This window comes from Hylobates moloch, unplaced genomic scaffold (assembly GCF_009828535.3).
Source record: "Hylobates moloch isolate HMO894 unplaced genomic scaffold, HMol_V3 SCAFFOLD_8, whole genome shotgun sequence".
NCBI classification, from domain to species: Eukaryota; Metazoa; Chordata; class Mammalia; order Primates; family Hylobatidae; genus Hylobates; species Hylobates moloch.
This window is the reverse complement of record NW_026652283.1, coordinates 58,940,343-58,956,925: the sequence shown is the minus strand read 5'-3', so window position 1 is coordinate 58,956,925 and position 16,583 is coordinate 58,940,343. Positions and strand designations below refer to the sequence as shown.

Genomic DNA, 16,583 nt, shown 5'->3' with positions numbered 1-16,583 from the left:
GAATTGTTAAAGAGTTGCATCTATTCTTTCATAGTCTGGAATCTACCTCACCCTCATTCTTTGTGGTGAGTTGCAAATGAGGCAGCAAGATACCCAGCATACCTGTTAAGCAAGTATTTATGTCCCACTGGTTTTTCTTTTTTTAGTTTAATGCTAGTTTTTTTTTTTTTCTTTTTTTGAACAATCTGTTTTCTGAGGTTTTGAATTTTCCTAGCAACTGCTAGGAGAGATAGGAAAGATAATGAGCTGAATGGCTGGTATTCAACACAAGAATAATGGTGTTCTTTATTTACTTTTGCATAATTTTAAAGAGAACAAGTTTACTTACCTTTTACTTGTTCTTTTCCCATTGTAAAAACTCAGTAGGTGTTACTAGACTATTCTGAAATACAAATTCTGAAAAGCTTTCTTCTGATATTTCTATGGTTTCTCATTCATATTTTCTCTTTTGTTATCTCACTTAGAGCACATGGGTTTTGTAATGTACACTGCTAAGAGTAGATAGAAACCTGCTTGGAATATTGATTTTCTGTAATTAAGAATGTATTTATAGAATTTTATCTTTCTTATAGTTCTATTTTTTTTTTTTTTTTTTTAAGAGCGTCTTATTCTGTCACCCAGGCTGGAGTGTAGTGGCACAATTGCAGTTCACTGTAGCCTGAACCTCCTGGGTTCCCCACAAATAGCTGAGACTACAGGAACTTGCTACCATGCCTGGCTGATTTTTTAATTTTTTGTAAACATGTAGTCTCACTATGTTGCCTTTCATGCGCATCCGTGTGAAGAGACCACCAAACAGGCTTTGTGTGAGCAATAAAGCTTTTAATCACCTGGGTGCAGGTGGGCTGAGTCCGAAGGGAGATAAGGGTGGGGCCGTTTTATAGGATTTGGGTAGGTAAAGGAAAATTACAGTCAAAGGGGGTTTGTTCTCTGGTGGGCAGGAGTGGGGGGTCGCAAGGTGCTCAGTGGGGGAGCTTTTTGAGCCAGGATGAGCCAGGAAAAGGACTTTCACAAGGTAATGTCATCACTTAAGGCAAGGACCGGCCATTTACACTTTTTTTGTGGTGGAATGTCATCAGTTAAGGCAGGGCAGAGCCTTTTCACTTCTTTTGTGATTCTTCAGTTACTTCAGGCCATGTGGGCGTATACGTGCAAGTCACAGGGGATGCGATGGCTTGGCTTGGGCTCAGAGGCCTGACATTGCCCAGGCTGGTTTTATACTACTGGGCTCAAGCAGTCCTCCTCCCTCAGCCTCCCGGGATTATGGGTGTGAGCCACCACAACCAGCCTTTCTTATAGTTATTTATCTCACTGTGAACACTGTGAACATTTTGTCATTTTGGAGATCCTTAACATTGAGTCATGTATTCTTTGTGAATGTTTGCATAGAGTTATTTAGGAACATCTGAAAGAATGTTCATGAAAGATTAGAGGAGGGCCAGTCATGCAGGAGGAACAGAGTTTCTCCAGGGCACTACCCATCTATATGGGGGTTGCAGAAGACCTTTCTGTCCTCTAAACCATATTTCTTTTTTTTTTTCTTTGAGACGGAGTTTCACTCTGTTGCCCAGGCTGGAGTGCAGTGGTGCAATCTCGGCTCACTGTAACCTCTGCCTCCTGGGTTCAAGCGATTCTCCTGTCTCTGCCTCCAAAGTAGCTGGGACTACAGGCACACGCCACCATGCCTGGCTAATTTTTTTGTATTTTTATTAGTGACAGGGTTTCACCATGTTGGCCAGGCTGGTCTCCAACTCTTGACCTCGTGATCCACCTGCCTCGGCCTCCAAAAGTGCTGGGATTGCAGGCATGAGCCACCGTGCCTGGCCTAAGCCGTGTTTCTCTTGTAGTTGTTTTGTCTTTCTTTCCATCTGATCCTGATTTTATGGCTGACGTGATGAGAATATTCAACAAGTAGAATATGAGATATAGGAAAAAGGTCTTGACTGCTACTCTCCTGAGTTGAGATAATTTTTTTTTTTTTCCGAGATGGAATCTCCCTCTGTCACCTAGGCTAGCGTGCAGTGGCGCAATCTTGGCTCGCTGCAACCCCTGCCTCCCGGGTTCAAGCGATTCTGCTTCAGCCTCCCGAGTAGCTGGGTCTACAGGCGTGCGCCACCACGCCCGGCTAATTTTTGTGTTTTTAGTAGAGATGGGGTTTCACCATATTGGCCAGGCTGGTCTTGAACTCCTGACCTCGTGATCCACCCACCTGGGCCTCCTAAAGTGCTGGGATTACAAGTGTGAGCCACTGCGCCCGGTGAGGTGAGATAATTTTTATACTTGCTGCTTTGACTGATGAATAAAAAAATGCTACTCCCATAATGAAGCTGCTTTGCTGCATTGGGGAGAACACAACAATAGAAAAATAGCACATCTGATTCAAGCTTTTCTTGATTTTTGTTTTGGCTGTTTCTAAATTTGACACTTGAGAATAGATGATTTATTTGACTCATAGTATGACCCAGGTATGCTTTTGTTAAAAAGAATAGTTCTAGAAGGATGACTGTTGGGACAAAATTAGCTACTAGTATGGAATACTCTTTCAGTGTAAAATCTCAGAACAACATTTAAAAAATCATTGGAGATATTTTATTCGTAAACATTTTCTAATAAGATCCAGAAAGGGTTTATAAACCTAATAAACCTATTTGATATCTTCTATCAAATAAACCTATTTCTATCTTCTATCAAATAAACCTATTTGATAGGAAGAAATAGGAATAGGACACATTGCTTTTGACTTTCTATACCCATGTGGAAACCAGGGATTTATTCTCTCCCTCTCAATTTACATGACCATGAGGAAACTGAAACCTAGGGAAGTTAAATGACTTGCCCGGGGACAGACAGCTAGCTAGTTCCTGCTTGAACTGGGGACCATCTATTTGGTTACCGGGAGTGTGGCTGGTTTCTGTTGCTTGTTTGATACTCTTCTCCTGGTAAGTTTTAGCGACAAATGGTATTGTCCACACCACAGCCCTTGATCTCAGGTAATTCTCCACACCACTACCTCCTGTTTTTTTTTTTTTTTTTTTTTCCAATGCAGTTGCGTGGTGTGAAGGCGATAACAGCAGAAACTCAGGTGTAAACAACTCAGGGAATCAATGGGTTGGGGGGATGGTAAAACAAGAGTTCGTAGACAGGACTGTGTACAATGGCTTCTGAAGTTTTGGAGGGTATTGGTGTAGCTGTTATTTCTGAGACTGGAGAAAATGACAGTAGAGTGACAGTTTCTGTAATCATCAGTTTTCGAAGGGTATGTTTTTCGTTGGAACCGCAAATATAGTACACTTAATAAGGGGAAACGAAACCTTGAATTTTTCCTTCCCAGACTCTGAAAAGTAAAGTAAACTTTAAGGAACATTTTAAGGGTGACAAAAGGTGAAGATTGCAAATCAAACTTAGAGTGTCCTTGCTCAAGAAAATCTGTGCACTGCAGCTGCAATAGAGGACCACTTGGGTTTAGAAATGACATGTTATTAATAATTCTAGTCACTGTGGCTAATTAGAACAATCTGTTGAAGGTAATAAATTATAGAAGCTTTTAAAAACATCTAAGAACCTGTGTAGAATTCTAAAAGGACTGAATTATTTGAAGTTATTAGTTTTTGTTTATGTAAACTTAAACTATTTTTACAGCCTTTGATTATTTTTCTAAAAATGTTTTTGCATGCTTATAGCCTGATGCCATAAATGTTTTATGAGTTTAATGTACAGCAGCACCTCTAGGTGCTATTTAAAACTGTTTTTTCTGGTCCTTTTCTTTTGGGTTATAAGGGTTCTTCGTAACCAAGAAGATTACCTATGGTTACGCCGAATGCATTCTCCCAGGGTGCATAGGCGCTGCTCAACTGCGGTTGTAACTCTTGTTTGCCCCTGAGTGGTTGCCAGCAGGGAGTAAGGCATTGTGGGAAGTACTTTCTTTACCTTCCACAACAGGTGTCTTTGTCAGTGCACCTTATTCAGATATCCATGCGTGGAAGCTCTGAGTCACTGTATAGCAAAGCAAAATATGAAAGCAAGAGGAATTGCTTTCACATCTAGAAAATGTTGCAAGATAATCTGAAATCTTCTGGTGCTGGTGAATGCATGAAGAGGTTCACAGTATCTTTTAAAGTACTTCTGAAAAGATAAGGAGTTTTTAAAAGGTATGAACTGCCTGGACACCTTATAATGCCTTGTCTCTTGATTATCATTTAATTTTTACCTAGTTAGTCAGCGTTAGGATAAATGTGCAGGAAAAAAATGTTAGTGAAAATAATGCTTAACAGACAAAGCAGCGCTGTAGAACAAAAATGAAGTAAAAATGCTTTACTGACTCCAACAAGGGTCAAACACAGTTCGAAGCTGTTTTAATCTTGTGGATTTATTTAAAATATTGCATTTTTTTTGTTTAAATAAGCTTATTAGATTTGCTTGTTTCCTAGCAATAAGGTGCTTTTCCCTCCTTCCTTGTGCTCGCTCTTATAAGCTAGAATGCTATAGCAGTTGTAAAACTCTACTAATTACATTTAAATGGGACAAAGTGTTATATAAGTAATCATGTTAATGTAGATGAAAAAAATACTTTTGGAAAACATGGGAAAATAACACTATAGATCTCATTCTGAGTTTTGTTTTCTGAAAAGCAAACGAATTTAGATAACATAATCCTGCTATTGGTAATGAAGACTAAACATTTCAACCAGTAGCTTATTTCTTTTGATTTTAGACAAACATTGCCAAATTAATTTCTAGTTCTAACAAATAATATTTCTTATAGTAAATACTGCAGTGTCATGATCTAGAAAAAGCAGGGAAGATATTAGCTTAATTAGGAATATTGAAAAACAACTTCAGAGAAGCCTTATCTGTCTTCCCCTCATTTTTATTTGCTTAATCCTTTTTCCGTGAAATTAGTATACATTATATTTCCTGATCAAGCAACTTTGTAATGGTGATTATGGGCAGCTTTCAAACTTTTCATCTGGAAATATGGCAGTTCATTTATGGTCTCCAGTTGTAATTTAAAAAGCACTACTGATGGTTAAGCTACCAACAGTTAATGGCTATCTACTGATTTGAATAATTAAAAGAAACCTCTAGCCTTAAAGATAAAAGATGAAGAGAACTTTTATCTATGGGAGCAAAACAACCAGTTTATAAATGAGACCCTTGTATTGCTTTCTGAATAACAACACAAAACTAAATTATGCTTAAAATACTTAATTTTTTTTAGTAGGAAGAGGGATAATGATTATTAATTGATACCGCTGTCCCTGTTTCATTTTTATGTTTTGGCATTTTTTTCTTTAACAGAAATACTCAGAGGGGAAAATTTTTTTTTCATACTTCAGGAGATCATTTGTAACTGTACTATGAATTCTTTAAATTCTGAGAAATTAAAATGGTTTTCATCTGTTTATTTTCTAAGATTACAAAAAAATAAGCGGTAAGAACACTAAGAAAATTTACCTCTCCTCCAAGAACAATCTTCATGTAATAATACTGCAGTAAGAAGATGAGCTATTATGAAAATTTTTAATTACCAAGAACATAACACAAATCAGTTTTTTTTGTTGTTGTTATTGCTACAGGATATTTCTAGTTAGGAAACTTTATTTCTTTTTTGAAGTTTAAAGGTTTCCAAAACTTGAATTTTCCAGCTTCTCTGTTACAAATGCAGAAGGTGTTTATAGTGTATACTTCCTGCATAGATAAGAAACCTCCTTTAGTTTCCTACTGGGGGTGAATTGCTAGCCAAGCCTGTGATAGCAGCCGCTTTTTTTTTTTCTTTCTCTCTCTTTCTTTCTGGATTTTTGACACTCCACCCCCTCGAACTCAGGTGGGTGTGTACACTGGCACTGAGCTGCAGTAGGATTTTTCCTTGGATAGTCTGGTCTGGAGCTGGGACAGCAGCTGCTGCTGTGGAAAGGCCAGCTGGCAAGATGATGGAAGAAATCTCCATTATGGTAGCCTATGACGCCCATGTTTTCAGCCAGCTGCACGATGAAGACTTCCTCACTAGTCTGGTGGCCATCAGCAAGCCCAGGTCTATGGTAGGTGGTGCCTTGCACACTACTCTGGGACTGTATTTTCTTTTCTAACATGATATCTATACTCCTGTAGCAACTGAGGCATAACTTGCTATTGGCTTTGTGTTATGTCTACAGGTTTTCAAAGATTTATTTACATAATTAAACACTCATGTAACAGTAGCACACTTAAAATGTTAGGCTGATGCTTTCATATATAATGAGGTTGAGAGGAATTTTAGAGTGCCAAATATCACTTTGTCTTAAGTTTCTGCCTTGTAAATATGTATATAATTATCAGGTAGGGGCTAGTTATATTTACATAGCATACAACTGAGGCTCATAGAAGTGTAACATTTCTACCAGTGAGTCATAACATCAACTGAGAATTGAGCTACCTAAAAATCAGGTAACTTTCAGGGTCGTAAATTATTACTAAGAAGAACTGTTAGGAAAATAACAGTACAATTTTAGTTTGGCTTTAATATTTGTAAAAAAATTTACCATTCTCTAAGGATCTTAGTATGTGTGCATGTCCTGGCATAATCAAAAACGGAAGTTCTTGCAAGTGTTTATTGTTTCTTCTCTTAGATGTCATCATTATAATGGCTATTGAGTTTAAGATATCAACGATTGCCGGGCGCGGTGGCTCACGCTTGTAATCCCAGCACTTTGGGAGGCCGAGGCGGGCGGATCACGAGGTCAGGAGATCGAGACCACGGTGAAACCCCGTCTCTACCAAAAATACAAAAAATTAGCCGGGCGTGGTGGTGGGCGCCTGTAGTCCCAGCTACTCGGAGAGGCTGAGGCAGGAGAATGGCGTGAACCCGGGAGGCGGAGCTTGCAGTGAGCCGAGATTGTGCCACTGCACTCCAGCCTGGGAGACAGAGCGAGACTCCGTCTCAAAAAAAAAAAAAAAAAAAAAAAAAGATATCAACGATCTATACCTCTGAAACCAACTTTTTTGAGATGGAGTTTCGCTCCTATTGCCCAGGCTGGAGTGCAATGGCACGTTCTTGGCTCACCGCAACTGTTGCCTCCTGAGTTCAAGCGACTCTCCTGCCTCAGCCTCCCTAGTAGCTGGGATTACAGGCATGCGCCACCATGCCTGGCTAATTTTGTATTTTTAGTAGAGATGGGGTTTCTCCATGTTGGTCAGGCTGGTCTCAAACTCCTGACCTCACCTCCGCCCGCCTCACCTCCCAAAGTGCTGGGATTACAGGCATGAGCCACGGCGCCCGGCCCCCAAAATCAACTTTTTAACTACAATTGTAGTAACTTCTTGTTTATTATATTTAATAGGACTCATCACAAACAACAGAATGAAAGAGTATATCATAACATTTAAACCTAACTAGTATGAAGCCCTACTTCTCTATTTTAAGGCACAGGAACCTTAAAAACATGGCTATTTCTTGAAACAACAAATTACAAAAAATAAAAATAAAAAAATAAAGGAGAAAGCTGTAGATTGATTTTTAAAGACTTAAGGGTTCTATCAACCAGATGCAATAAATCAACCTTGTTTAAATGCTAATTTGAACAAAGTATAAAAAGATCTGTAAGATAATTGGGAAAAATTTGACCACTCATTAGGTATTTAATAATGATATTAAGAGAATTATGTAATTTTTTGTGCATTGATTTTTTTTTTTTTTTTGGACACGGAGTCTCCCTCTCGTTGCCCAAGCTGGAGTGCAGTGACGTGATTTCGGCTTACTGCAACCTCCACCTTCCCAGGTTCAAGTGATTCTCCTGCTTCAGCCTCCTGAGTAGCTGGGACTATAGGCACCTGCCAACACGCCCGGCTAATTTTTTTTTTTTTTTTTTTTTTTTTTTTTTTTAAAGATGGAGTCTCGCTCTGTTTCCCAGGCTGGAGTGCAGTGGCGCGATCTCAGCTCACTGCAACCGCTGCCTCCCGTGTTCAAGCGATTCTCCTGCTTCAGCCTCCCGAGTACCTGGGACTACAGGTGCACACCACCATGCCCAGCTAATTTTTGTATTTTAGTAGAGACAGAGTTTCACCATGTTGGCCAGGATCGTCTCAAACTTCTGACCTCATGATCCACCCATCTTGGCCTCCCAAAGTGCTGGGATTACAGGTGTGAGCCACTGCACCCAGCTGATACTATGATTTTTTTTTAATGGTCATTTAGAGATATATATTGAATAGTTTTGGATGAAATGTCTGCAGAGATTCAAAATGAACCAGTAGATTATGTGTTGATAATTATTGAAACTGGGTGATAAGTATTAATACATAGTGATTCATTATATTCTCTCCACTTTTGTAGAGATGCAGTTTAAAAGAATCAGCTGGAAGACAAAAAAAAAAGCAAAAAGATTTGCAAAAAGCAAAACAGATATAAAACTGTAATATACTCAATAAAACTGTAATATACTCAGCCAGGTGTGGTGGACCATGCCTGTAGTCCCAGCACTTTGGGAGGCTGAAGTGGGCAGATCACTTGAGGCCAGGAGTTCAAGACCAACCTGGCCAACATGGTGAAACCCTGTCTCTACTAAAAATAACAAAAATCAGCCAGGCATAGTGGCGCATGCCCATAATCTCAGCTACTCAGGAGACTGTGGCATGAGAAATGCTTGAACCCAGGAGGTGGATGTCACGGTGAGCCGAGACAGAGCAAGACTCTGTCTCAAAAAAAAAAAAAAAAAAAAAAACCATAATATATTTCTGGAAGTGTTAATAGAGAAACATCTGGCCTGTTGCATGCTTTCCTTGTATAATATACATAATTTATGTTTTTATAATTACATATATTATATGAAGATTATTGCCAACCCCTTAGTTAACTACAATATACGCTATAACTGAATCAGGATAGGATAATCCACGATTGTAGATAATCTTTAAATTTTATTTTAGTCATTGATTTTACAATATTCCACCATGAAAGCTTATCCAGAGAATTCAGAATTATGGCCACGTGCTGTGACTCATGCCTGTAATGTCAACACTTTGGGAGGCCAATACAAGAGGAAGAGGATTCCTTGAACCCAGGAATTCAAGACCAGCATAGGCAACATAGAGAGACCTCATCTCTACAGAAAGAAAAAAAAAAAAAAAGGATCTTGACAGGACCATCATAAAGAAATGAAACAGAATTCTGAATTCTTTTTTTTTTCTTTCTTTCATTCTTTCTCCCTTCCTCCCTCCCTCCCTCTCTTCCTTCCTCCCTCCCTCTCTTCCTTTTTTGAGACAAGGTCTCACCATGTCACCCAGGCCTGAGTGCAGTGGTGTGATCATAGCTCACTGCAGCCTCAAAGTCCTGGGCTCAAGCAATCTCCTCACCTCAGCCTCTCATGAGTAGCTGGGACTACAGGTGCACATCACTGCCCCTGGCTAACTTTATTTTTAAAGAGGTAGAGTCTTGCTATGTTGCCCAAGCTGGTTTTGAACTCTTGGGCTCCAGCAGTCCTCCCACCTCAGCCTCCCAGAGTGGTGGGATTACATGTATGAACCATCACACTCAGCCAAGAGCCTCTTAAGAGGTCTGAGCTGAGTCTTCAAAAACTAACAGGAGTTTTCTAGGCCAAAGGAGAGCAGAAACAAATACAGAGATGTGAAGTAGCAGAGTGTAGAGGACAGTGGTGGCCGAAGAGGTGGACAGTGACCAAGTCATAGGGAACATCCTATGCTCAATAAGTATAGGACATTGTGTGTGTGTATGTGTATGGACGCAGGCACATAAGAGACTGGGAGGGAGAAAAAAAATCAATGAATTAATATAAATGTGTTTACCAGGAAACACTCTTCCATTTGTAGATTGTGTGTGTGTTATGCCTCAATGCAACCCTAGCTGCACCAAAGGGAATTCCCACTCCCAACCCTGTAGCTCATTTTTAAATAGAATTTGTTGACTAATATGGAAAAGCCTTGGAGTTCTGATAGAAACACATAATATTGTTTTATATATCAAACTTTTAAATAATGCAGATCTTGGGGTATTATAAAACTTTCTGAAGATATTTAGTTTTATCAGATTTGAAATTTAAAATCGTCTTTTGGAGGTAATATTTGGGTTTGGTTCATCTGGAAAAGTTATTCTAAAATTGTGCAAGATAAAAATATATATCATTTGCTTCTTTTTTTTTTTTTTTAATATGGAGTCTCGCTCTGTCACCTAGGATGGAGTACAGTGGCACAATTTGGGATCATTGCAACCTCTGCCTCCTGAGTTGAAGCAATTCTTCTGCTTAAGCCTCCCCAGTAGCTAGGATTACAGGTGCTAGCCACCATGCCCAGCTAATTTTTGTATTTTTAGTAGAGACAGGATTTCACTATGTTGGCCAGGCTGGTCTTGAACTTCTGACCTCAAGTGACCCACCCACCTCAGCCTCCCAAAGTGCTGGGATTATAAGTGTGAGCCACCATACCTGGCCTCATTTGCTTTTAATTCCATATTGAATTTTTTGCTTTGAGATGAACATTTTTTCATCAAACATTTTGTTTTTTTGTTTTGAGACGCAGTTTCGCACTTGTTGTCCAGGCTGAAGTACAATGGCACGATCTCAGCTCACCGCTATCTCTGCCTCCCGGGTCCAAGAGATTCTCTTGCCTCAGCCTCCTGAGTATCTGGGATTATAGGCATGCGCCATCATGCCCGGCTAATTTTGTATTTTTAATAGAGACGGGGTTTCTCCATGTTGGTCAAGCTGGTCTCAAACTCCTGACCTCAGTTGATCTGCCCACCTCGGCCTCCCAGAGTGCTGAGATTACAGGTGTGAGCAACTGCGCCCAGCCAAGATGGACATTTTAAATCAAATGAAAGAAATTCTCAGATTTTCTACAGGATAAAATTGCTTCTCAATCTGATAACTGCACTGTGAAGCAAATCACACTCTTGCTAACTTATAAAAATCCTCCTTAGGTTTGGGTTCATTATTAAGGGTATTTAGAAACTTTCTTAGTACAGGCTTAATTAAATATCTTTCTGTAATTGGACTTTGTTGCATAATGGGAGGTGTTTTGATTCCTTGAATGGTAAAAATCCCATTAAATACAGTGGTTCTCAGGTGTGGATACTGCATTTTTTTCTTATTCATAAGTAACCCTGTGCCTTTCTTAGGTTATTGATAGGAATCTGTAGTAAAATATACATTGCAAGCTGTTACATACACAAAACTGAAAGAAAATTTGACTAAACAATACCTACTGTTGCCACATGTTACGTATGAAGGGGATTTTTCTGTTCTATTCAATTGTTTAAAGGCTTTAATTGTTTATGACCCACTAAATTGAATTCAGAAATCTCTCTATCCACACTTTGGAAAATATGATTATATCCTATTGAGTCCTTAAAAATGAATGATGATGCAAGAAAATCACAGACCCCTTTACATAAATTACAGATAAGAAAAAAAATAAGGAAGCCAAGCATAACTTCTTACATCTTCCATATCATACACACATGAGCAAACTAAGAAATTACCTAGACCAATATTGTTTACTGTGATAAACTAAACAAAAGCCTAGTCACTACTAGCAGAACATAAGAACTTTTTTTTGGGGGGGAGACAGAATATGGCTCTGCCACCCAGGCTGGAGTGCAGTGGCTCGATCTCTGCTCACTGCAACCTCCGCCTCCCAGGTTCAAACAATTCTGCCTCATCCTTTTGAGTAACTGGGACTACAGGCACACATCACCATGCCCGGCTAATTTTTGTATCTTTAGTAGAGATGGGGTTTCACCATGTTGGCCAAGCTGGTCTCGAACTCCTGACCTCAGGTGATCCACCTGCCTCGGCCTCCCAAAGTGTTGGGATTATAGGCGTGAGCCACCACGCCTGGCCTCTACTGGGGGCTTTAAAGTTACACAGTTCTCAGTTCAAGTTTTAGATTCGCTACTTACCAGTGAGCTAAGTAACTTCTCTAAGCTTTAGTTTTCTCGCCTGAAAACTGAGAGACATAATAGTACTACCTCACTGGAATACCGTGAGGTTATTTGAGAGCACTTGTAAAGTATTTAGCACAGTGAAAGCTGTAACTAATTGTCTCCTTTTCTAATAAGGGAGGAGCTAATCAGACTATTTGGAGAAGGTCTAAAGGAAGAAGTGGGATGAATAGATAAGGCACCCTGGAGACACAGGAGGAGTGGGGAGGACAAAAGGAGACAATGAACTAGTTGGGTTACCCTGGAGAATTACTTTGCTTAATTAGGGAATCACTATCAGGATACCAGTCCTACAGGAAACTTGAAGCCTTCTGCCCTGAAGATGGTGCTGAAGATCCTAGGTGTGAGCTCAGAAGGGTGGGAAGGGAATGTAGAACCAATAGAAGGGAGTATGTATAGGTCAAACCTTCTGATGAGTAGATGAGATCAATTACTGTAGCAGGAATCTTGCAGTAATGGACTGGCAGGGCCCACATTGACCAAGGAAAAAAATTGTAAAGGACATTAGAGCAATGCAAGTAAAAAGACATGACAAGTGTCTGGACTTAGACACTTGACAGTGGGAGTGTAAATAAAGAAATTAGTCTACACATGTTGGTTAGTTCTCACAAAGGGAATATACACGAATATTATTTAGGAAGAAGCAGCAACTGATGTTATGAGAAGAGTAAATGGTTGAGATAGGTTGAAAATTAAGCTTCCAGCCATACAAAAGTAGAGATTGTTATAGTGTCAAAAGTCTTTGGGAATGGGAAAGTTAGGTTATCAAGAATAGAATGGAGGAAAAATGACCCATTCTGGCTTTACCATGTTCCACATCTAGAAATTCAAGGTCACAGTATCACGGTAAGAGAATTGATTGTCCAGTGGTTAGAACACTGCCCTTTAACAAAAGCCATTTAACCAGACTAACACATGGCTATACTATATTGGCACTGGATAGATATTCTTAACTGACAGAAACCAAAATAGCAGCACTGTGCCAGCAAAGGAAGGGAGCTCTTTCTTGGAGCTACAGTTTCTCTGTTCTATAAATGGGAGATGAGGGTAAGCATTCTGTAATTACTTCCTCCTTATCGGATTGGCACAGATTTCATCAAGCATGCCAAATTAAAAAACAAAATTCAGAGCAATTCCATATGTCAGAGATGGAGAAAACAATAAAATCAATACTGTTATTTCTAAATCTTTACTAGATATACATTTCAAATATTGATTAGAATAAACATAACAATTAAGATTCATCCATATTTTTTAAAAATGTTATCTGAATATTTTTTATTCTCATTGTTACATAGCAAGTGCATATTTTGGCACTACTTTATCAATTTCAGTTCTAATGAGTTAAGGTTCTTATAGTTGCAAGTAATAAAATCTTGTGCTATCTTAAACAAGAAAGGGATTTTATCACGTGGACAACAAGGTGTGTTGCTTTAAATGCAAGGGCAGTTCATCTAGGCAACAGAGCTGGTACTGGACTGATGCTGGCAACCATTCTCCCTATCTCTTGCCATCTAATTAAAACTTCTCTCTTGACATCTACTTTATTTCTCTGTCTGCAAGTTCTCGGCTTCTTTATTTCTGTGGCAGAATATTGCTGCTACACAGCGTCCACATTTATAGTTCTACCATCTGAATCACAACTACATATTTCTTTGGTGAGAATCTGACCGAATAATGTTAGGTGAGTTTTGTGATAGTATAGAGCAGAGCCCCTGAGCACACACTCAAACTAAACTGCCTGGGTCCAATCCTACCTCATCTGCAATTAGCTCTATGACTTTGGGCAGATTACTTAATCTCAAACTTCATTTTTCTCATCTGTAAAATTGGAGTCTTTAAGAGAAAGTACTCCTGACTGAAATTGGCCGGAAGCCCCTCTCATGTTGTATCTAAAGTAAACCTATCTTTAACTGCCAAGCCGTGTTTCGTGTTTCTTTCCTCTTTCTTTAACTCTTACAGGAATCATGTTAGTAGTACCTGTAAGATTAAATCAAAATTAAGTTTAAATTTAAATTAAATCAGTAATATATGTAAAGCACTTAAGAAAATTAATTAAGTCAATATATGTAAAGCACTGGATACCTAGCACATAGAAAGTGGCATGTGTATGTTAGTTATTATTCCAAATTGATTATTTATGAATGAATGAGACAAGGTCTGTCGCTCACTGCTGCCTCAGCCTCCTGGGATCAGGTGATCCTCTCTCCTTAGCCTTCCAAGTAGCTAGGTGTACAGGTGCGTGTCACCATGCCCGGCTAATTTTTTGTTTTTGTAGAGATGGGGTTTCACTATGTTGACCAGGCCGATCTGGAACTCCTGAGCTCAAGTGATCCTCCCTCCTTGGCCTCCCAAAGTGCTGAGATTGCAAGCATGAGCTACCACACCTGGCCTGGTTAACAGAAATTTAAAATGATGATTAAGGCCAGGCGTAGTTCTCACGCCTATAATCCAGCACTTTGGGAGACTGAGGCGGGTGGATCACGAGGTCAGGAGATCAAGACCATCTTGGCTAACACAGTGAAACCCCATCGCCACTAAAAATACAAAAAATTAGCCGGGCATGGTGGAGGGCGCCTGTAGTCCCAGCTACTCGGGAGGCTGAGGCAGGAGAATGGCGTGAACCTGGGAGGCGGAGCTTGCAGTGAGCCGATATCACACCACTGCATTCCAGCCTGGGCGACAGAGCGGGACTCCATCTCAAAAAAAAAAAAAAAAAAAAATGATGATTAAATTATTAGAGAAACCAATTTTTTTTATTTTTGAGGCAGAGTTTTGCTCTTGTTGCCCATGCTGGAGTACAATGGCATGACCTCAGCTCACTGCAACCTGTGCCTCCCAAGTTCAAGCAGTTCTCCTGCCTCAGCCTCTGGGTAGCTGGGATTACAGGCATGCACCACCACACCTGGCTAATTTTGAAATTTTAGTAGAGACAGGGTTTCTCCATGTTGGTCAGGCTGGTCTTGACCTCCCGATCTTAGGTGGTCTTCCCGCCTCGGCCTCCCAAAGTGCTGGGATTACAGGCGTAAGCCACCGCACCCAGCGAGAAACCAATATTACATCAAAACTCATCACAGTGCACAAGCTCAACATGTAATCAAATTGTAGTACTCAAACTCATTGCAAGGACTTCAAGCTTATTTACAAACAGGATTTACAGCAAACAAAATAAAACAGTATAGCCCTATAATTGTAATGCCCACAGTAGGATTTCTAGCAGGCTGAAATATAGAAGCCCTCTTTTTTTTTTTTTTTTTTTTTGAGACAGACTCTCGCTCTTTCGCCCAGCCCGGAGTGCAGTGGCGCAATCTCGGCTCACTACAAGCTCCGCCTCCCGGGTTCACGCCATTCTCCTGCCTCAGCCCCCCGAGTAGCTGGGACTACAGGCGCACGCCACTGCGCCTGGCTAATTTTTTGTATTTTTTGTAGAGACGGGGAGAAGCCCTCTTATCCGACACAGTCAGGGCTGTAGTTGGTTTATAGAAAAAGTTGGTTCAGGAGAAGAAGGATAAAAATTGCTACATACTAACTTAAACATTTGTTTTTACTTAAAACTTCCATTATCAATTTCGCTTTAAGGCCTTTAATGCTCTTTGTTTGCATCGGAATTCTGAAATCCATATGCCTTCTAGTTTCAGTTTTCTTAAGAGGGGCAGTAAATTAATAAATGTGTCAAGCAGTCTAAGGGCAAATTTGATAGAGATTTTCATAACTTTTTTCTGTACATTTTTTATGGCAGCATTGCCACCATTTAATTTTTTTTTTTTTTCTTTTTTTTTGAGACAGGGTCTCATTCTGTCTGGAGTACAATGGCGCAACCTCGGCTTACTGTAACCTTCGCCTCCCAGGTTCAAGCAATCCTCTTGCCTCAGCCTCCTGATTAGCTGGGATTTCAGGCATGTGCCACCACGCCCAGCTAATTTTTGTATTTTTAGTAGAGACGGGATTTCACCATATTGGCCAAGCTGGTTTCAAACTCCTGACCTCAAGTGATATGCCCACCTTGGCCTCCCAAAGTGCTGGGATTACAGGTGTGAGCCACCATGCCTGGCTTCACGCTTTGGCTTTTGTCCATGTTCCATTGACCAAACAAATCAAAAGGCCACTTCCAACATACTGGAGAAGAAAAGTGTACTCCACAATAGGGGTTGTGGGAGGGGAAAGTGAATATTTGCTGAACAATAGTCTACCACTTATATAATTGACCTAATTGACCCTTCATATGATCACCATGGTTAGGTTAGCTGTGTAAAATATATAAGCACTGTGTTTCTCAATAGTACACTTACATAATATTCATAAAAATTGCACATCCACAGATTCATCATCAAAAAATGACATATACTCATTGAAAATGGGATAAAATTGAAAATTCAGACTTACCAATCTTTTTTTTTTTTTTTTTTGAGACGGAGTCTCGCTCTGTCGCCCAGGCCGGAGTGCAGTGGCGCAATCTCGGCTCACTGCAAGCTCCGCCTCCCGGGTTCACGCCATTCTCCTGCCTCAGCCTCTCCGAGTAGCTGGGACTACAGGCGCCCGCCACCACGCCCGGCTAATTTTTTTTTTGTATTTTTAGTAGAGACGGGGTTTCACCGTGGTCTCGATCTCCCGACCTCGTGATCCGCCCGCCTCGGCCTCCCAAAGTGCTGGGATT

At 40.1% G+C, this 16,583-nt stretch overlaps 1 protein-coding gene across 9 annotated transcripts in view; it reads left to right on the top strand.

Moving 5' to 3' along the window:
* LOC116473208 (rab GTPase-activating protein 1-like) overlaps positions 1 to 16,583 on the top strand; it is a 293,936-nt gene that overhangs the window by 177,049 nt on the left and 100,304 nt on the right. For 2 of the 9 annotated variants that reach the window (XM_032160935.2, XM_032160939.2), the window contains exons 1-2: positions 3,912 to 4,148; positions 5,825 to 6,038. The exons of 5 other annotated variants lie outside the window; for them this stretch is intronic. In XM_032160935.2, the coding sequence (XP_032016826.1) occupies positions 5,928 to 6,038 (111 nt within the window). In that variant the 5' untranslated portion in view covers positions 3,912 to 4,148; positions 5,825 to 5,927. Of the gene's footprint in view, positions 1 to 1,552; positions 2,940 to 3,911; positions 4,149 to 5,635; positions 6,039 to 16,583 lie in introns of those variants that run through there. 2 more of the 9 variants (XM_032160937.2, XM_058443076.1) reach the window with 2 other exon arrangements.